Source organism: Carettochelys insculpta, chromosome 5 (genome assembly GCF_033958435.1).
Source record: "Carettochelys insculpta isolate YL-2023 chromosome 5, ASM3395843v1, whole genome shotgun sequence".
Lineage (NCBI taxonomy): Eukaryota > Metazoa > Chordata > Testudines > Carettochelyidae > Carettochelys > Carettochelys insculpta.
In genome coordinates, this window is record NC_134141.1 from 81438269 (window position 1) to 81460648 (window position 22380).

Genomic DNA, 22380 nt, shown 5'->3' on the forward strand with positions numbered 1-22380 from the left:
ACGCAAATAGCGTAGCTGAAGTCACCATAGCACCTTGTGATCAGCAGGTGCAGTACTCTCGACACCAGCTACTCTTCTTATCCTGGTGGCGTATCTGCATTGATGGGAGAGCTCTTGGAGATCAATTTATTGTGTCTAAGCAGTCGCAATAAATTCATGGTGGATTGACCTCTGCAGCGCTGATCCCCGCAGTAGTGGAGACAGGCCCTAAAAACCTACTCTGTTTTTAAAAGGCTTCCTGGTGAGATGAACTGATCCCTGAACAGGACATAAAGTCTCTGACCAACAGTCTGTTACAGCTGGACTTGCCAGGTGGAGCTCATGGTGTGAAACAGGAGTGTTGGAGTACAGAGGTTCAGGAGGCAATGTAACCACCTCGCCTGCATTTGCAGAAGAGCAGAATACCTTTGGGGTCAGGCACACTGAAGAGATAACTCAAAAGGACTGTTTAACAACAGGAGCCTAGCACAGATCCTATTGAGTTCTGTGTTTTGTTCCATGTTCATAGAGCCCCTAGCACAATGAGGGCTTGGACCTATGATTGGGGCTCCTCGATGCTACAGTAATGCAAGTAATAATCTGAATAATTTTACTCTTGATACAAAACTCACCTCTACCCACTGTCAATTTTTAGACTAAAAAAGAGCAAAATGAAAAAACAGAACTTCTTGAATCCTGTGTTTAAGTGCTGGGAAGTCCTCATCTTAACATTTTATGTCACTTTCAAACTGCCAAACATTTTTACAGAACCAGAACAATCACCAATTGAATTAGCATGAGAATTTCCCAACAACACACACAGGAATTAAATCCTAGTTCTAGGGCACAACTATTGGCTTCAATGGGATGGAGACAACGGCTCACAGACAATATGCCTTGAAACAGCAATATATATTTTTCTACAGTTACACTAACTCTCCAATAATCATCTGGATTGCTTTAGTGTTGCTTGGGAACACAGCATTCATATACTAGGACAGATCAGTAATCCATGTATTCTACACCATGATCCATCTACTCTCAGAGAGGTAGCTGTTTTACTCTGTATCTTCACGAAACACAAGAGCAGTCATGTAGCAGTTTAAAGACTAACAAAATAATTTATTAGGTGACGAGCTTTCATGGGGCAGACCCACTTCTCCAGATCTGGAAATAGGTCCATCTAGGGTACCTTAGAGGAAGTCAAAGATCACATTAAAAGGCATTCACAATCTGCAATTCTGTCAAAGAGGAATTTCTTCCTGATCACAGCTGGGGCAAAGGAGTTAGACTGCAGAACCAATTTAATAAATGTTAACATTAGAACAAATGACTAAAATCATTTGGTCTTATCACTTGCATAAAAGAGGCCAAAGAACTTCACCAATGGAATGATGTACCAAGTCTACAATCAGTATTTCTTGTAAGCCATGTGCTTACATTCCCCTGGTTACCTACCATGATCTCTAATGCTGTTCTGATTCACTGTGTTCCAAAATACAATCTGCAATCCTGCAAGCGTGACCTCTAATTTTGGGGTGAAAGCCTGCCCACAATGAAGCAGCAAAATTACCACTGACTTTAGTGGGAGCAGAATTTCACCTTGGTTTTAGATGTATACCTTGCATTTAGTTTATTAAAACACACATTGTTAAATGTGCAAAATTTACCACATAATCTAGGTTATGCTGTAGAGCTGACCTTTTCATTGTTTACCACTCCAACTGTTTGAATAGTAAAGCTGAAATAAATCAAATTATTTGATCTATTTTCTAGGTTATGACTAATATAAGATAAGCACGTTTCTTTTTGTTAATGTTGACAACTACATCCATCCTTACAACTGATTTAACAGGGATTCACTTCATATTCTTATAAAGTGGTTTGTATTCATATGTTTTATTCATTTAAATACAGTTATAGTATGGTATGTGTGGGCAAATTTAAGAAAAAAAGAAAACAGTTTCCTTTTTTTCTGCAATTTCAATAGCCTCCTTCAAGTAACCCATTGCACCATTTTTCCCATGTCACAGAACACCCACTGACAAATGCAACATCGTTTTACTTCTGATGTGCTTTAACTTTTGATTCAATTATTTAAATGCAAGTTACACTCATGTAACGGTCAGTTTTATTGCATTTCCTTATATCATCAGCAATCTACGCTTCAAATTTCCTCTTAATTTCCATTTTGCCTAGCAAAAGTGAAGCTCTATTTTATTAGCTTCCCTTATACTGGACTCCCATTATTTAGAGAATGCCTTTATGGACCGAATATACTCTTGTAGCTTATCATGTAAACATAGCAGACAGCTGCATTTTTCCTTTCTTGTTGGTGTTCCGGGCTATGTACAATTTCTCTTCCTCTAATAGGGAATTCTTCACTAGCTTCCTTGTTGATAGTAGGGACTCTTCCTTACAGGCTGTCTCTAAGCAAATAACTCATTTTTAAAGTTATTGAAGTTTAGCATCACAGTAATCCCTCTCAGTGCGATCTCCCTTATGAAAGCATCTAAATTATATTATGGACACAGTTATTTAGTGGCTGAGCCACACTTCCTGAACAAACCCCTGTATGTTATTCAGGACTAACTCCAGAGAAGCCACACAGCCATTCCAAGAAGCAACTGCATGTTATCAAATCATTATTTCTACAAACTAGATCCAGAGGCATTGTTCAGTTTACAGTTGAGATCTTGAAGTCACTAGCATCTATGCCTCGGTGAGCTCTCTCAACATTCTAAATTTATCAGCTAGGTCCATACATCTACACAGGAAAGTGATGATAGGGCACGCACAGAACTACTATAAAGGAAACTGGTGGAGAGCATAAGGAAACAGAAACTGTTCATACATAAACCTCATACCATGAAAATACAGATACAAAAGTGAACATCCAGTACAGGTATCTACATCTGAATGGCAATAGTTAAGGTAATATACTTATCTCATAGTGCCTTTGTAAGCTATAACTGCTTGATAGTTCTCCGTGCAGCAGTGTTAGCTTTCAAAGCTAAAACGTTTTTAGCCCTTGAGATAAAATAATGGTCCAAACGTGAACAACAAGTAACCAATATAATATTGCTTTCCTAACATCAAAATGAAGCCTATTTGATTAAAAACATTATTTTTATATATATATATGTGTGTGTGTGTGTTATGAAATTTTCCTATTTGTCTAATATTTTAGTACAATTTTTAAATTAAAAAATTCCTTTAAAATGTTCATAACTTATTTGTCTATCCAAGAATGTGACTTTTTCATTTTTATTCAAAAAAAAGTGACATGATTTTATGAATTTATGATATGACAAAAATGTTGAGGGTGGCCAAGGCAACAAACAAAATCTTCTAGAAAAGTAATAATGTGTGACTTCACCATATCAGATATGAAATGATACAACATTGTATCAGTGATTCTGATGCACTGCAGCAGGCTACTGGGCTGGATGGGCTTTTGTCTGACCCAATATGGCCATTTTTATATTCTTATGGAGTGCGTTGATTAGTTTACTAAATCAAATTTGTCCTTCTGCCTTTTTGTCTTTGCAATCATCACTTCTGCCTTATCCCTTGCAGTTACATATGTAATTTCAATGGTCCCTCGCAGATTTCATTGTTTCTTAACACCCAACTGCTTTCCCCCATTTTCTACATGAAATAATTTGGTTGTTAGCAGCTTGGTTCCTTTTTGTTTAAATGGCTAACAGCCATTCTTTACAGGGTCTCACATCTCAAAAAGTTATTTAAATCTGCTAAGCTTAACTCTTTCTTCTCTGGATCCTCTTCTTTTCCATACGCTGGGAGTCTGTACCTCCCATACACAACTCTGGAATTACAAAGGTTCTAAATTTATGCCTTCTTTCTGATAACCTAAGGTTCATCTCCGAGAACCTCTTTTCTTAATTCCTCGATATTATTGCTACTAACCATGACCAAAGACTCCTCCTCAACACTTACTAAAGTATTACCTTATAGAATCATAGGACTGGAAGGGACCTCAGAAGGTCATCTAGTCCAGCCCCCTGTTTTAAGCAGGATTAACCCCTCTAAGTCATCCCAGCCAGGACTTTGTCGAGCTGGGACATAAAAACCTCGAGAGATGGAGAATCCACCACCTCTCTAGGCAACACACGCCAATGCTTCACCACCCTCCTGGTGAAGTAGTTTTTCCTAAAATCTAACCTACACCTCTCCTTCTTCAACCTCAGATCATTACTCCTTGTCCTGCCATCCGACTCCACTGAGAACAATTTCTCACCATCCTCTTTAGAGCTTCCCTTCAGGAAGTTGAAGGCTGCTATTAAATCACCCCTAAGTCTTCTCTTCTGTAAACTAAACAAACCCAAATTCCTCAGCCTATCTAGCCTCAAAGGTCTTGTGCTCCAGCCCCTTGATCGTTTTTGTTGCCCTCTGCTGAACCTGCTCCAGCACATCCACACCCTTTTTATACTGGGGAGGACCAAAACTGGAAACAATATTTCAGACGTGGCCTCACCAGTGACAAATAGAGGGGAACAACTACTTCTCTAGAGCTGCTCGAAATGCTCCTCCTAATGCACCCTAGTATGCCGTTAGCCTTCTTGGCTACAAGGGCACACTGTTTACTCATATCCAGCCTTTCAACTACTATAACCCCTAGCTCCCTTTCTGTCATACTGCTGCTGAGCCAGTCTGTCCCCAGCCTATAACAATGCTTGGGATTCTTCTGCCCTAGGTGTAGGACTCTACACTTCTCCTTGTTGAACCGCATCAGATTTCTTTTGGCCCAATCCTCCAGTTTATCCAGGTCACTCTGGATTCTCTCTCTACCCTCCAACATATCTACCTCTGCCCTAGTTTTGTTTCAGCTGCAAACTTGCTGAGGATGCAATCCAGTCCCTCATCCAGGTCATTAATAAAGATGTTGAACAACACCGGCCCCAGAACTGAGCCTTGCGGCACTCCACTGAAACCAACCACCATTCAGATATTGAGCCATTCACCACTACCCGCTGGGCCTGACCGTCAAGCCAGATTTCTGTCCATCTTATAGTCCAAGGATCCAATCCATATTTCCTTAACTCATGGGCAACAGTGCTGTGGGAGACTGTATCAAAAGCTTTGCTCAAGTCAAAGCATACCACATTCACTGACTTGCCCGTGTCCACACAGCCTGTTACCTCGTCATGGAAACTAATCAGATTGGTCAGGCAGGACTTGCCTCTGGTGAGTTGGCTACTCTTGATCACTTTCCCCTGTTCCAAGAGCTCCAAAATGGATTCCTTGAGGAACCCCTCCATTATTTTCCCAGATATTGAGGTAAGGTTGACTGGCCTATAGTTCCCAGAATTGTCCTTCTTTCTTTTTTCAAAAATGGGCACTACGTTTGCCTTTTTCCAGTCATCCAGGATCTCTCCCAAGCTCCAAGAGTCTTCAAAGATAATGGCCAATTACCTTCATGCACCTTAGCAAAAAACCTGATGGCTCTCATAATAATCAGCCCAGATACCTACATTCCTATTTTCTAAATCCAAGACAGCAATCACCTCACTTCACAGATCTTAGTCACCCTCACACCAATCAAAGTACATGAGGGACATTTTGAGGAATATTTTAGTTTACCATTTTTTAAAATATAAGAAGCAATGTTACAAACTGTGGTTTGGATCACAGGTAATAAGACATATAAAATATTTTAAGGCATTTTATATAGCGTGTATTAGGATTCTGAAACAATATGTTGTTTGATATCTTCATCCATGTTTCAGGACATTAAAATTTAGCTCTATAAACCATTTTTGGCTACACCAATCCCTCTCAAACTAGTGGTTCTCTTGAGCTAAGACTCAATAGCTTTAAGGGGTGCTGACTGAAAACACATGCTCAAAGGGATTTCATTCATTACAATAAAATGTACTAAGATTTTGGTACAACAGTTTCTGTTCAAAAGTAATTCAGTACATAAACAATGACAGCTTTGTGTAGGTCAGGAAACAATAATCAGAATTGTAAGGGATAGGTAAATAACATTAATCTGTGGCAAGAGCTGTTAACAGTCATTTTCAGAAATACTAAAATAAAGTTTGGGGAAGAATGACAGAGGATGGATAGGTTAATTCAAGTGAAAGGTCTTTATGTCAAAGAAATTGCTTTGGTACCAAGAGCATTAGCACAGAGGAAGACATTGTCACTAGTACTGGGGCCTTTATCATGACTGTCAGTGCGGGGGATCATGCACTATGTCCTGTAGAAGCAGTCTTTAAAGAGAAAGATGATAATCTATCAGTTGCTCCGTCTCAAGCTAAGGGCAGTAGAATTAAAAATGAGGGCTGGTTGCATAGCACTATGTAACTGCGTAAGGCAGAGCAAGACAGGGACAGCACATATACAGCCCAATCAACCAGTCACATCAACTAAAAATCTCTGATCACAAGCACAGGGGAGCAGATTTACCTAAAGTGGAGCATCCACAAGGACATTCCTCAAAAAAGAACACTCGAGAGACTGAAAATAGACATGTAACAAGATAATAAGCAATGTCAAACTATCAAATCACATATTTAAATAATACCATTCCAAATTCAGTAAAAAAGAGGATCTACTATTTCACTTTCCCTTTTTAAAAGTTAATTTGATGGAAAGAATCACTACATGAAAGAATTTGATGCCACAGTGGAAGTGATTGCTATCGCTCTCTAAGATATTCAAAAATATGAATTCATAGACTGACTCATTATTTCAGTAAATATCAATATCTACTGTCCCTCAAAGAAAATGACCTCAGATTTTGTCTCGATTAAGTTCTCTCTTGATGCTCTGGTTTTTGAAAAAGTCAATATTTGCTTAATATTGGTAGATAATGGTACAAATAAGTGCCATCCTTCCAAGATGTAGCTATGTGTATATATAAAGCCAAAGAGCCTCTCTGTTTCCTTCAAAATTAAAGTATAATTAAGGAAAGAAAAGGATAAAATTTTACATGAAGATTGTTCAAAACCACTGATAATTCAGGACCTGAATATTCTCACAACTGGTTAATAAACCAGATACCAGTGTTTTGTTATTGTTTGCTAAGCAACAATAGAAAAAACATTTTACTCATAATACCAGTTTTAAAGGTGAATCAATGCAAAAGGCAGTATTTACCTCAACATGCGTCAGTGTTTGCTCATCACTTTCCTTAGATCGGTCCTTGAAAACTGATTGGATATTTCCATTTTTCATTTGGATGTGTGTTTTACTCATATAACCATCCGGAAAGTCCTGTATTCAGAAAATACAAACCAAAAACATCTTCAATAATCATTTAATTATGCAAAGTTCTAACAGCTACCACCATTCAACAGCATAAATAAAACACACTATTCTGGCTCCAGTGCTTGGCACAATGAAGTTCTAAGCCTACTGGTAGAGGGTGCTAACTGCAGTTATCTTCAGTATCTCCTGGTGGCCAGTTCAGAACAATTTTAAAAGCTTTAGAGGAGGCCAACTGTCCCACAAATAAAAATAAAATGTGTTGCAGCTGCTAAGATAATGCATCAGTGCTAGATATCTGTACACCAGAGAAAACATTGGAAAACATTGTACTGAGGTCTGGAAGACAGTTGAGCAGCTGAGGACATAAGTGGAAGGTCATGGGTGACGGGAAATAGTTGGTTGGAAGCAGACTGAAAGGGCAATATAGAAGTAATTTTTAGTGTCTGACCCCTAACTTTTCTTTCCAGAAATCGAATCATATTAAGAGAATTCCAACAAAATGGCATGAGCTGTGTACAATTCAACTCCAGGTGGTGAAATTGTCCCTTTTGTGTAAGATGGGCCTAATGTGTACTAGACGAAAATAGAATCATTGCGGAACTGGTGAAATTGCTGGTGAATTTGAAAAACACTATTAATCTTCTGAAACTGCATCACAGAGGAATGAACAGTAAAGCCCTTAAATATTCATTAAAATCTACACCTGTCCTAAAACCCTTTGCACATAAAAGGTAGCTAGAAAAAGGACAGTTTCATGATATAAATATAACATCTCTAAAATCAGTGACTACAGGGATTGTGTATTAAATTAAACAAGACACAACACCTCTTTACTGGAGGTTTTTAATAAGTGTAGACACATTGATGGAGTCAGTGCAAATGCACAGGCTAAACAAGCTGCTCTCAGGGGTGTCCTCTTTGTCTTAAGTGGTAACCCTAGTGACCAGATGGTTGTAGCTATGCAGGTATAACCCCCTGATTTTTTTCAGGAAGAAGGGTGCATTGGAAAGCTGTGTTTCCTTTCGAATAAACCTTGTCTACATGGCTGATTTGGCTCTGGAAATCAGCTCTTCCAGAATCGAGATCCCGCCTGAGTATGTAAATGAGGCACAAGATATTTAAATCTGTACCTCATTTGCATTCCCGATTGGCCACATTGCATACCCCTTCCAAACGGAAGGGGCAGTATAACCACATCCCCTGTGTAAGAAAGGGCTCACACTGCTAACACCTCCAATATTTTGTCATACGAATTCACACTCTATACTGTACAAGTGCAAAATATCACTAGTGGGGGTTTAATACCTGCGTAGCTACAACCACCTAGTCACTAGGGTTACTATATTAAAAAAATGAGGGCACCCCTGAGAGGGAGGGTATGTGTATCAGTAGCTACCAATTTATGTTACACAAATATGTTACAGTATATATATTATATTGATACAATTTGAGCTGGTAGATACTGATACAGATACACAATTCCCTCTCTGGGGTGGCCTCTTTTTTGAAAGGTCAAATATGATAACCCTACTCATCACACAAAAATAAATTTCCCTAATCTCAGCAAACCCCAAGGGCTAATTTGGATTCTTCTCTCCTGGATTTCATAACCTCACACATTTAAGGTCACAACCAGGGTGAGGGGACCAAATTAACCCTAAACATGCTCTCATTTTCATCATGTATGATTAACAATTTTCATATGTTCAGAGATTTTTTTTATTTAAACCACATACAAGCATGATACAAGTTATCTTACAATAGATGAGCATTTACATCATTGTTTTGTTCAGGGAATAGTGCATGGTTACACTTCTCCTTGAGGGACACTCAAAAGGAGAGTTTGTCTCAGACAAGCACAGTTTCTCCAAGAGCATACCCCATGGTATGCAGAACAGGAATCTGCTCCATCCTTTAAGAGAGAACAGACTGGACCACATATTAGAGGACTATGGACAGGACCATGCACCCTTCCTAGACTCTGTTCTCTTTTTACCACATGTATCATAAAAGGTCCTTGAAGAGCCACCAAAAACCCTTGTGTTGTTATCTCCACACTTGGATGTGCATTCTTTAAGATAAGTTAGTCGATTAGAAATAAGAGGTGGGAGAAAATGTTAATAATGGATTGGTGGAAAATGCACATGCTGAAAGACAGCAAAAATGCATGGAAAAACTAAACAGTATGTGCATGCTAAAGGCTTATTTTGTGAAAGAAACACAAATAAATTGGGGGTTTATTAGCTGTTTCATTATGTTTTATTTTAGACAAACACACAGAGAAAGCATATGTGCAACATCTGATGTAAGAGTACTCCATTCAAAACAGTCTCTGAACAAAACTCATTAATGTAGCATTAAATTGCTTGACAAGGCTGCAAATTTAACTATAATTTAACTCTTTAGTTAATCCACCCTTTCTGACGGTTCAGTTCGTTCATTCTGATCCTTAAAACAACGTGTTCTATTCTGACACATAAGTTCTGTTGTATCTTTTCTCTGATATAACAAAATATATTTAACTTCAGCATTTGTTATAGGCTATTTGTGCACTTCATCATTATCAGGCTCCACACCTGAAACTAGCTGATTACATATACATGTCAGTAAACTTTTAACACTGGCAATGTTTTGAGAAATTGCCTTAGTCTTAGCTTCTCTTGCTGACATGTTATATTTGTCTTCCCACTAAATCTCAGTGGGCCAAATTCACTGAGGATGTGCTTATACGTGGAATGTCCCTGATGGCAAAACCAGTCGCACCTTCAGTTATGAAGAGACATAAGAGTAATCCAAAAAATGGGCAGAAATACTGAAAAATAGGCCTGATGGAGCAGGGATGGGCATGTAATAAAAAACCCCATGAATCCACTTCTGAGTGAGTAAAGGAGGAGCCCAACCTCCCTGCTAGCTTCTATATTCTACAGTGTGTAAGTTCCATGGAAGAGATATCTACGAAAGCCAGGAAGCTTTGGAGTTAAAATCTTCATATTTCATAACAGTAAGGTAGTGAGAACTAAGGCACTTCTTGACACCACTGTAGGTAGAGCATCCAGGAAAGATAACTCCCCTGCTGCAGAACCTCTCTAGTACAACATAAATTTGTGTATAAATGAATCAATACTTTTGTAAGAAATGTTTTTCTTAAAATAAGGGAACAGAGTTCACCTGGACTTAAATTACCTTATAAATGAGTGTATATCATAATACATTTAGGTCCCAATAGCCCCTGACATGACTATCCAAGACTACATGGGGATGAGATTAACCTATTTGCCTATGAAATAAAAATAATAATGAAAGCAAATGCACATATGGCTTCAGCAGATTAGATGTAGCTGCCTAACTTGTGCAATACTCATTATTACTATCCAAATTCAGCTTCATCAGGTCTATAAGTGATGTACTCCTACACTGTGTGTCGTAGTTCTCCCTTGAAAAGACAGGGCTATAACTGAACATGGATGTCACCCTCAACATCTATAAGTATACGGTTTTGCTCAGACCAGGTGAGTTTATACATTATAGCCTAATTCACTTAAAGTTGGCTGTTTTATCATTTAAATATAATTTCTACTACATTCATTAACAGTTCTACAACCCTGACTTATGTGAGTAGTCCCACTGACATCAAAGAACTACTCATGTGAGTTTGGAATGCAGGAATGGGCTTCAAGTAAATGACATCAATAACGTTAACAGTACACCAAACAGTTCCTGAGACATACCATATATCGTTAAAAAAAAAAAGGCTATTAAAAAAAACCCTATTGCCCATTTTGCTTTGAGAGACTCATCTCTTTCAAGGGAAATTTGCTTCCCTGATTATCACTGAATAAATGGATGCTCTCCATGGCCAGGTTTTTATCACAATCTGGAATCACAGAGTCGCCAACTTGGCCCATTAAAAAAAAAATCTCACCATTTTTTATATGTGAGAACAAAAAAATCTGTCTCATTTCACTGTTTTCAGCCAAGCTTCTATTTCACAGAAAGTTCAAACTTTGACCCAAGTATTGAATTCCTGATAGAGGCTCAGAGCATCTTTCTGTTCTGAATAAACTCCTCAGACACATAGCCTTGGACTGAAATCTAAGGTTTCAAATGGCTGCCTATATGAAAGAGTACATTGTAACTCTCCTGCTAATATTTTCACTCTTTTTTTAAAAAAAATGTGATTTAAAGAGAAACAGCAATTTGTGGCTGAAGCCATTTTCTTCCTTTTTACCAGAGTTCTGCCTTTTTTATGGTGTGAGTCTTAAATTCTATTTTAAAAATGCCAGGAAAGGTATTGTCACAAATCTACATGCCTTCAACATATTTTAAAGTATTATAAAGATAACAAAACATTGCATGTGGTTTTCCCCAAATTTAAGAAAAGGCTGAGGAGGGACGATGCCATTAAAATGAATTACTGGCCTTGTTTCTCACTAAAACCACCTTTACATCTTCTAATTCTGTATAAAGGGCCAAAATCTCTGATGTGTGTGCTGGATCAGCCTGGAATAAGCTCTAATTCAACAATTCTCAACCAGGAGTTTGGGACCCCCTGGGGTGCCACAAGCAGGTTTCAGGGAATCCTCCAAGCAAGGCTGGCATTGAACTTACTGGGGCCGAGGACAGAAAGGCAAAGTCTGGATGACTTTGTTTTGTGGGGTCCTTTATGGCGGGCACCCCAGTCAATTGACCTGCTTGCTACCCTCTAATGCGTGTCTTTTATAGGAGCAGGTGGGCCAGGGAGAGTTATGGCATTTGGGGTGGAGGGGGAGGCCTCAGAGGCTATGTCTACCCTGCATTCTGCTTTCAGAAGCAAAATGCAAATGAATGAAATCAAAAATGCACATGAAGCACCAATTTACATATATTGCGCCTCATTTGCATATATTGCAACATTGCACTTTCAGAAGAGGCTTTTCCAGAAGCAAAAACAGCCTTGTAGAGCGGGTTCCTTTGAAAACAAACCCCATTATCAAAGAACCCTTCTTCTTATTTTGTTTCAGGAAGAAGAATTCTTTCGAAAACGGGGTTTGTTTTCAAAGGAACACCATCTACACAGCTGTTTCTGCTTCTGGAAAAGCCTTTTCCGGAAGCGCGATTATGTGAGAATATGCAAATGAGGCACGAGATATGTAAATCCATGCTTCATTTGCACTTTTGATCTCACTCATTTGCATATCCCTTCTGAAAGCAGAATGCAAGATAGCTGCAGCTAGAAAGAAAAAGGTTGAGGATGCTTGCTCTAACTCATGCTCACTAAAAACACCACAAAAAGGTCAATAAGGAAGCCCCAGCAGAGAAAAGGTGGGAAAAGGGTTGATTAGACGTTACTAAGCATGTTGTATTCCATGAGATGTATCTTGCTAGCCTAGAGTTGTTAGCCTCATGCCTAACTACCCCAGGTTTAGGTTCTGTATCCAGCAGCGTTCAAACCAGAGACAAGAATATGGGGGAAAACATGCCTCTGTTTATTCTCACACTTTGCGTTTACCTTATTTAGATCATCAGCTCTTCAAGGTAAGAACAGTTTCTCGTTACGTGTTTTTTTACAATGCCTTGCATAATGGGGCACAACATTTGGGGCTTGATTTGTTTACCGACATGTAAGATATGACAGAAAATCTAGCAACAATCATTTTTTATTAAATATCAAATTATTATCCATACCTTTACAGTTTTCCACTCCCAATTATCTCCTATTTGCTGTGAACGTTTAATGAACTCTGCACAATACTGCTTGAATTTATTTTCTTCCAGATAGAAGTCAGATTCAGCATCCAAGTTAAATGACATCTGCACAGAAAATGAAACTTTAGTACAAGTTGTACATCCCTGGTCCAGAATCCTCAGTACCTCACCAGTCCCAAACCCAGGAATTTGTTGGCAGAGGAGGTCAATGCCAGCCCCTTTGGGGGTCTCCACTCTGGCAGCAGCAGAGGGACAGGTGTTGACTGAGCAAGGACTGGGAGCAAGGAGGCCTGTTTGCAGGGCTGCACTCCTAGCCCCCAGCCATAGTGCTCCATAGCCACCCTGTTTTTTCCTCTGAATACCCTCCCATACCTACTCCTTCCCCACTCTCGCTGAACTTGAGTACAGCAAACGAGCTATCTGCATTGCTCTCAAAGCTATGGGAAGACAGAGAAGAGTTGCTCAATGCAGAATCTGGCTTCCCCCTGTGAATACTCTAGCCCAGGAGCACCCACAGGGATGCTGGACCACAGATGTTGGTGAACTACAGAAATCAAACCTGTATTGGCACCTTAAATGAAAACTAAAAATAATTGCAATTATTCAAGCAAGCAATTCAACAGTAAAATAACCAGTACACCAACAATTTTAAGGAAATACTTTTGTTTCTTAAGCCAAAACAAAGATTTGTTTGACTGTAAGGTCTTTACAGAAGGGACCATGTCTTCTTACACGATGCCAATCCTACACACACACTTTGCAACTTAACATGAGCAACTTTACAAATACGAGTAGCTCTACTGGGACCAAACTATCATATAAATTCTAGGGGCAGGCCCTCAACATTAAATGAGGGAGTTTTCCCAAAGAGAGGGTTCAGTCCTATAAAATGCTAGAACAATGAAGTGTCCTGAGGCACCCTGTAGACAAACAGACAAGGTGCCAAAGAACTTCTTGTTGTTTTTACGAATACAGACTAACATGGCTACCCTTCTGATACTATAAAATACTAAGCACCTCCTGTGAGATGTGAGTGCTCTGAACCTTCGTAATACCAAAAGCGGTTCAGCATACTTAGCGCTTCTCAAGAGAAGCATAACACATTGTGGGACTAGGCCACGTGGGTCAATCCCGATCCCACTAAAGTTGAAGGTAAAACTGATGTAGGTTTCAAAAAGACACAGACAGCCAGTGTGATTCTATGGCCAAAAGAGCTAGTGTGATCTATATCTGGTGCCTGTGTAACCGCAGCTGAAATACTGTGTCCAGTTCTGGTGTCCATAGTTCTAGAAAGATGTTAATAAACAGGAGAGAATTCAGTGAAGAGCCATAAGAGTGATAAAATGATTGGAAAACATGTTTCATAATGAAAGATTTAAGGAACGCAATATATTTACTTTAACAAAGAAAAGGTTAAAGGGTGACTTGATTACAGTCTACAAGTAACTACAAATATTTTATAACGGGCTCTTGAGGAAAGCATAAAATGATGTAACATGATCTAACAGACGGAAGTTGAAGCTAGACAAATTCGGGTGGAAATAATGCATACGTTTTTGACAGTGAGCATAATTAAGCACTGGAACAGTTTATGAAGGGTCATGATGGATTTTCCATCACTGCCAATTTTAAAATCAAGAATGGATGCTTTTCTCATAGGTGCACTAGGAATTGTTTTGGGAAAGTCCTATTATCTGTGTTATACTGGAGCTCAGAATAGAAATCACAACTACTGTTTTGCCCTAAAGCAACACAGTTTGAACAACGTTATAAAGATAACATTACAAAGATAACTCAAATTAAGAAATAAAGTCAATCTTCAAAATGATATAAATTCTTTGGGAACAGACTGTGGGCGGGATAGACTCTCTGCTGGATGTAACAGAGAAGGGATACTGCAAGTGAGCACGTTTTGTCAGTCCCAACAGAGATTAAAATATTCTTTTTTATTCTATTCCTCTAAAGTGTACTTTCATTAACACTGGATGGTTATAGCACCCAAGGGCCATCTATCAGTTGCAGACTGCCAGAAGACAACATGATTCAAACACACCCTCTCCCCACCCACCTGTAGCACAGGGTTCAAAGAAGGAGGTACAGATGCCAACTTGGGAGACTTGGCCAATTCACATTCTCTTGCAGCACAAAATCTGGCCTTGTATTTTTATGTTTTCTGTAAGATATCCTGGGACACTATTGCGCTATACACAAATAGTGAATGATAAAGTAATAAACAGTTTCATATCTTGGCTCACTGCAGTAAATGTGGGCTGACAGCCATAAGGTCTTACAGGAAGTTCTCATCAGCTGGAAGCATATAGCTCCAAACTCCCTATCTCCCCACATAACAAATGTATGTAATTTAAACTATACTATTTTCAGCGTGGCCCGAACCCCTCTATCTCTATGTTCCCTAGACACAGGAAGGCAAGAGCAAAGGAAAAATACATATTAACATAGCAATGATGCCTAACCGTCACATTTCAGATGACCAGACATGCAAAATTGCAACAAGCACAACATATGTAAAAATCTTCACGTTCTCATGAACAGTAAACAGCTAGAGCAGGGTAGGGTAGGGTATGCCCTGGGAGAGAAATACCAAGTGAGGTGCGAGGTGAAGAAGAGTGCAGATCAGGAGAAGAATACCTCGGAGAGGGGAAGGGGGATTAGCCCTTCGAGGCACAAGAAGGGAACTACCCTGCACTCAACAGGGTACAAAACCAGGCAGGCAGCCAAGGAAATGCACTGAGGGAGGAAGGAGCATAACCAGGGTGCACTTTATAACATAGGGCAGCAACGCCTCGAGAAGTGGGGTGGAGAAATCCCAGGTGAAGTGCTTCGGGCCCCCGAGGGAAGCACACTAGGCGTGGGGGCAGCAACGCCCTCGCAGAGCAACGTCAACAGCCACGTACCGCACCTCTCCCCTCTTCCGCCGGCTGCCAACCTCCGGTGGGGGCACACAAGCTCCGCCCCTCCCCGCTCCGCCTGGGAAGGGCACGGCTCAACCCGCGATACCAGGCAGGGACTCGTGGCAACCTACTGCGCATGCGCCCTCGTCCAGGCCACTGGAAGCCGCGCGCAACTGTCACCTAGCCGTTTCCGCGCGCGGACAGGGGTGGGCGGAGCTATTCCGCTGAGGGCAGCTGGCAGCCGGCCGAGCGAATCATCTTCCCGCAGCAGCGAGCCAGAAACAAGCCCCGCCCCGCCCAGCCCAGCCAACTTCGGCGTGCGGTGCAACCCGCCGCTAGCGGCTGGCCCTAGTGCCCCCTCCCCGAGGAGCTGGAGGGCGAGTGCGGAAGGAGCGGCCCGGGGAGGCTCAGTGCTGGGAGGGAGGAGCTTCAGCTGCGAGACCAGACGCGGCTCCGTGATCCGCCTCCCCGTAGTCGCTGCCAAGCCGGGATGCAGCGCTTCAGAATGGAGGCTCCATAGGGGTCCCATGGGCCCCCAACAGGCAGTAACTTCACAGCGCTCGGGTCCGGCTCCGGCTCCGGCTCCGGCTCCGGCCCCGGCCCCGGCCCCGTGTGAGCGGCGCACAATGTGTGAGCGTTTGTAACTCTTCCTGTGTCAGCAGTGTCGCTCTTTTTTCCCCCAATAAGTATCACGCAGCCCTTGAGTCCTCTGTCAGGTGCCAGAACAAGTCTGTGTATAAGGGACGTTTTCCCACATTAGGTTATAACTTGCAGGCTACCGCCAGACTGACATAATATGGAAGGAGTGACCAGCTTGCTGTATCCTGTAACTATTAGCTTATGGGGCTTCATGCTTTTTTGCATTTTTACATACAAGGGGCAGGTTAGCAGCCTCGTCCTCACACCCTCTGCACGTTTTTAGGTACGCTACTAAAAGACAGATGGCAAAACTAGAGAAGTTAAGTTCTGATTGGGTTCACTGCAGTATTTCTAATGATTTATACAGATTTACTTTCCCGTGGATGGCCTTTGGGAAAATGGGGCCCTGGGTGAAAATATAGGCTTCAGAAGCCTTCCTCTGTCTCTCACTCTGTAAAACCGAGATAATGCTGTAACTAGCTTACAGAGTTGTTGTCAGGACTTAATGTGTGTGTTGCATATGTAGTACTGTATAATTATGTATTATTAAAATATTACATGATTTATTTTATATCCTCCCTCAAGGCTCAGTACCTTACTGATGGGGAGTATCTTACCATTCTTGTCATGTAACGAATTTGGGGTAATTAAATATATGCATCACATTGCAAAAACGTTAACATCAACATCATTATTACCATATTAATGAAATACTACATGAGAGTTAATGTCATCTAGTTGATCGAGCATTGTATTTCCTTCCTCAGCTACTGTGATCTTGGACTGATCATTTCACCTTTCTGTAGCTGTGTCCATATTTATCTGTCTTGTCTAGCTTTTAGCATGTAAGCCCTTCAGGACAAGGGCTGTCTCAAATTATACGTTTTTCGCCTAGCAAAACGGGGCCCTCATCTCACTCGGGCTTTTGGTGCAGAAATAATGGCACATTATTGCAGTTTATTAGTTCAGCAATACAGATAACTTCCTGACATTGAAATATATTTGTGGTGGAAGTTCTATTGCTTAGGACTTTTAAAACTAAGCTGGACAAAATATTGTAGAAATCAGTCCTTCATCAGTAAGAGGATGAAAAGAATTATCTGGAAAGTATTTTCTGTTTCTAGCTTTGAACTCAGTCCCCCCAAAAAATTTCTTCCAAAAAGCCATCAACGCATCCAAGAATGCAGGCAACACTATCTCAGTAAACTAGTTCTGCAAATGAATAATAATGTTATATTTATGAACTAATAAAATAAACATGACAGCAACTTAATTTTCATCATCGTCATCATCAATAACCTTGGGCTCAGCGCCCATTGGTGTCTGATGCCTCTCTCACTATTTCCTTCCATCTTTCTCTATCCAGTGCAGAGTGGCTTAGTTTCTGTAGACTAGCTCCACACCAATCTACTACATCATCTATCCAGTCTCTGTGGGGTCTGCCTCTCCTAGTCGAACCATCCATTATGCCAAATACTAGGGTCTTGATTTTTCGTTCGATATTCATTCTGCAAATATGTCCAAATAGTTGTTGCTTCCGTTTTATAACCTTCTGCAGCAGGTTCTCTTTCAGCTGTATCTTCCTATATAATTCCTCATTGGTGACCTTCTGCATCCATCCTATTCTCACAGTATTTCTGTAACTCCTTTCGAATGCCAATATTCTTCTTTTCGAATCTTTTGTCATCACCCATGTCTCACATCTGTACAACATGCTGCTGAATACACACGTTGTCAAGATGCCCAGCTTTGTTCTTAAGCTAATTGCTTTGCTTTTCCAGATCTTACCCATCACCTTCAAACTCACTCTTGCTTTTGCTATTCTAGTTGCTATTTCCTTCTTACAGTCTAGATCATACATTATGTTGCTCCCCAGATATGTGAACTTCTCTACATTTTCTAGTTCAACACCATCCACACTGATCTTCCTTCCTATTTCCTTATCTCCAAATACCATTGTTTTTGTTTTATCGATGTTCATAATCAGTCCATACTGGTTCCCCTCTTCATTTAACACCTGCACCGTTTTCACTAGCTTCTCCTCAACTTCCTCAATGATAACTATATCATTCACAAACCTCAAGTTGTTAATTCTTTTCCTATGCACAGATATCCCTTCTACCTCTTCCTTGATCTTGTCCATTGCTCTCTCCAAATGTGCAATGAAGATACTTGGCGACATTGGATCTCCTTGTTTCGTACCTCTACTTGTTTTAAACCAACTTCCCAACTCCCCACATGTTCTCACTGCTGCCTCTGCATTATCATTGATATCTGTCAACAACCGTATTAGTCTGCTACCCACTCCGTATGACTCCAACACTGCCCAAGTCACTTTCTGATCTATACTGTCAAATGCCTTTTGAAGATCAACGAAGCAAGCATATACGTTTTTGTTCTTTCGTCAAGCTTCCTCTGCTATCAGTCTTAGGCCGTGTCTACACTAGCCAAAAACTTTGAAATGGCCATGCAAATACATATTCAGTGCCGCATTAGCATGCGGGCAGCCGCGGCACTTCGAAATTGACGTGGCTCGCCGCCACTTGACTCATCCAGACGGGGCTCCTTTTCAAAAGGACCCCACCTAATTTGAAGTCCCCTTATTCCCATCTGCTCATTGGAATAAGGGGACTTTGAAGTAGGCAGGGTCCTTTCAAAAAGGAGCCCGGTCTGGACAAGCTGCGCGGCGGCAAGCCGCATTGATTTCGAAGTGCCACGGCCACCCACATGCTAATGAGGCACTGAATATGTATTTCAGCACTTCATTAGTAAACTTCTAAATGGCCATTTGCATGGCCATTTCGAAGATTTTGGCTAGTGTACACATAGCCTTAGTGCCAATATCTGCTGTATGGTACTTCTATCTTTTCTGAACCCTGCTTGCTCATCTGCTATATGTTCTTCTGTCTGCAATCTTAATCTCTCAGTCAGTATCATCATCAGCACCTTACCTAGATGACTCGTTCGGGCAATCATTCTGTAGTTCTTGCACTCCAGTGTACTTCCTTTCTTGGGTATTGTCACTAGCACAGATCTTGTCCATTCCTTAGGTGCCTTCCCTTCTTTCCATGCTATATTACATCATCAGTGTATTTCCTGAATCATGCTTTCTCTGCCGTATTTGATCATCTCTCCCGTGATCTTATCATTTCCAGGGCTCTTGTTGTTCTTCAGTCGTTTCACTGCTTTTTCTACTTCCTCCTTTGAAATATCGGTTTTGCTCTCGATGCTCGGGGAGATATCTCTTTCAATTCTTCAATCAGTCTCCCTGAGACACTCGGGTCCAACTGTGCTTTGTAAAGATCAGTAAAATATCTCATCCATCGCTGCACAATCTTCTCCCTGTTCATGAGCACTTCGTTCTCATCTTTGATCACCATCTGATTAGGTTGCCATTTCCTATTAATATTCCTAATTGTCTTCTACACCTCCCTGGTCTTACATTCGCCATAATACCTCTCGATATCGTCACATTGCTCCTCTAACCATTTTTCCTTATCCTTTCTGGCTGCTTTCCTTACCTCATTGCATTTCATCCTATATTGCTGTTCTGCCACTCAGAAACATCTCTTCTGATCTTCAACGCTCTTTTCTCTTGAAACAACTTCAGTGTCTTCTGGGTAATCCACTTCTTATGGATCTTTTCTTCTTCTGGAACAGTCTGCTCAATTGCCTCTTCTATAGCGATGGCTATCCCTGCGACTCTCTTATCTAGGTCTTTCTCTCTGGCGATATTCTTAATCTTCTCTTCAATCACTGTTCTGTATGCATTCCCTGTTTCTTCCTCACATAGCCTTGCCACATCTCTTCTTTTCTTAAATTGTGTCTTACATTTTCTTTTGAGTTCTTGATGTTTGCAATCACTAGACTGTGGTCCAAGTCTGTATCTGCTCCTTGGAAAGTTCGGCACTGCTGTACTGATGTTATCCATCTTCTTCTTATCAAAATCATATCTATCATGTTCTTGGACTTCCCGTCATTCAGTTGCCATGTCCAGTTCCTACAGTCCTTTTGTTGGAATCTGATGTTGCAAATCACCATCTCATGCTCTGTAGCAAACTCTAACAGTTTCTCACCTCGTTCGTTTATTTCTCCATACCCAAACCTTCCCATGACTCTCTCCCAACCTTCATTATCTGTTCCAACCTTCACATTCCAATCTCCTCCGATGATCAACACATCTTTCTTCAGTATCTCCTCCACTGTCTTTGTCAAGTCTTTATAAAATAGCTCAGTCTCTTCCTCTGTACTGTCTGATGTGGGTGCATACACCTGAATGACTGAGTTGTTGAACGGTTTTGCTTTGACTCGCGCAACCATCATTCTTGCACTCACCAGTTTGTATCCTAATAATGCTCTTCTATCTGTTTTGCTAAGAAAGAATCCAGCTCCTACTTCATGCTTCATTTCGTTTCCTGACCAAATGACTTTGCAACCGCATATTTCTCCTGATCCCATCCAACGCATCTCTGCCAGTCCAAGTATACCACATCGATATCTCTCCATTTCGTACTGAAGCAGCTCTAATTTTCCAGTTGCCCACAGTGTTCTGACGTTCCATGTTCCAATGGGCAGCATATGTGTTAGGTGTAATTTTCTTTCGGTAGCCAACTTATCGACCCAACCCCGATCGCTCAATTGGTATTGCGGACCTTGTTTAGCCGGACAACATCCGAGCCGGCATCTTTCACCATTTGGTTGTACTGGCATCAGATTTCATTTGTGTTGTTGAGGGTCAGCACATCGACACACATCTAACCAACCCTCCTCCTTCGTCCAGGCTTGGAACTGGCATGGAGCTCTCAGTGGCTTCATGGCAGAGTTAATTTTACCAAGCCCCTTAAATCTGATTCAGAGCTTGAACAATTCATAGTTGTTGCTAATGTAACTCTCTGGTTTCTGGTCACTCTTGGTTTCTGATACTAACCACTACTGCTAAGGGAAGTGAGCTAACAATGTGCTGTTGCCTATACCTGTCTCAGAAGGAAGAGCACCAGAGATTTTCAAGTGTCACGGGAATATTGTCATTAAAGCCAAATAAAAATTAATTTGTAGTCAAAGAATGCCCTTGCTTTAGTCTCTTGGGGCTATCATATGGCACATTTTTAAACCAATATAAAACTCTACCTTTCTTTCCTGTTCTTATATGCATTCAACAGCAAATATACCTCTTGACGCAAGAGTTAATCAAAGGAATGGCTACATACAGAGAACATCTGGAACAAAATGAAATTCTGAGCCTAATTCTTCTCTCATCAGCAAATACCAATCATGACTTGTTTAATTTAAACATCCTTTTAAAAAAATAAGGCCCATTAGGAACTTACTCCAATGTCACATAACAGAAGCTACGTCGACACGTGAAGCCTACTTCGAAGTAGCCTATTTCGATGTGGAGACATCGAAATAGGTTTCGATGAATAACGTCTACACGTCCTCCATGGCTGGCAACGTTGATGTTCAACATCGACGTTGCGCAGCACCACATTGAAATAGGCACTGCAAGAAATGTCTACACGCCAAAGTAGCACACATCGAAATAGGGATGCCAGGCACAGCTGCAGACAGGGTCACAGGGCGGACTAGTGCTTCCGGGGCAACAGCTAGCTGCTCCCTTAAAGGGCCCCTCCCAGACACACTCAGCCTGCACAGCACGTGGTCTGAAGAGCCATAGGCACGCAGACCTCGGGCGACGCAGTCATGGACCCCCAGCAGCAGCAGCAGCAGCCAGAGGTCCACCCAGCCCTCCCTGCAGGAGCAGGGCTTGCCCTGATCCATGCCATGCGGGAGGCAGCTGAGCACCTCCTTGCCACACCAGAGGAAGAGCAGCCTGCAGGGGAGCAGGACTCAACCCCCAACCGTGCAGCACCCCAACCCCCACCAGCCTCACACGCCGCCGCCTGTGGAGCTACCCCACCAGCACTGA

At 41.2% G+C, this 22380-nt stretch overlaps 1 protein-coding gene across 5 annotated transcripts in view; it reads right to left on the reverse strand.

Moving 5' to 3' along the window:
* The window catches only part of ATG10 (autophagy related 10), a 185395-nt gene that overhangs the window by 131630 nt on the left and 31385 nt on the right, over positions 1-22380 (reverse strand). For 4 of the 5 annotated variants that reach the window (XM_074995375.1, XM_074995374.1, XM_074995377.1 and 1 more), the window contains 2 exons: positions 12883-13008; positions 7108-7224 (listed from right to left, as the gene is read on the reverse strand). In XM_074995375.1, coding sequence (XP_074851476.1) covers positions 7108-7224; positions 12883-13008 — 243 coding nt within the window. Of the gene's footprint in view, positions 1-7107; positions 7225-12882; positions 13009-15823; positions 15957-22380 lie in introns of those variants that run through there. The other variant, XM_074995378.1, reaches the window with a different exon arrangement.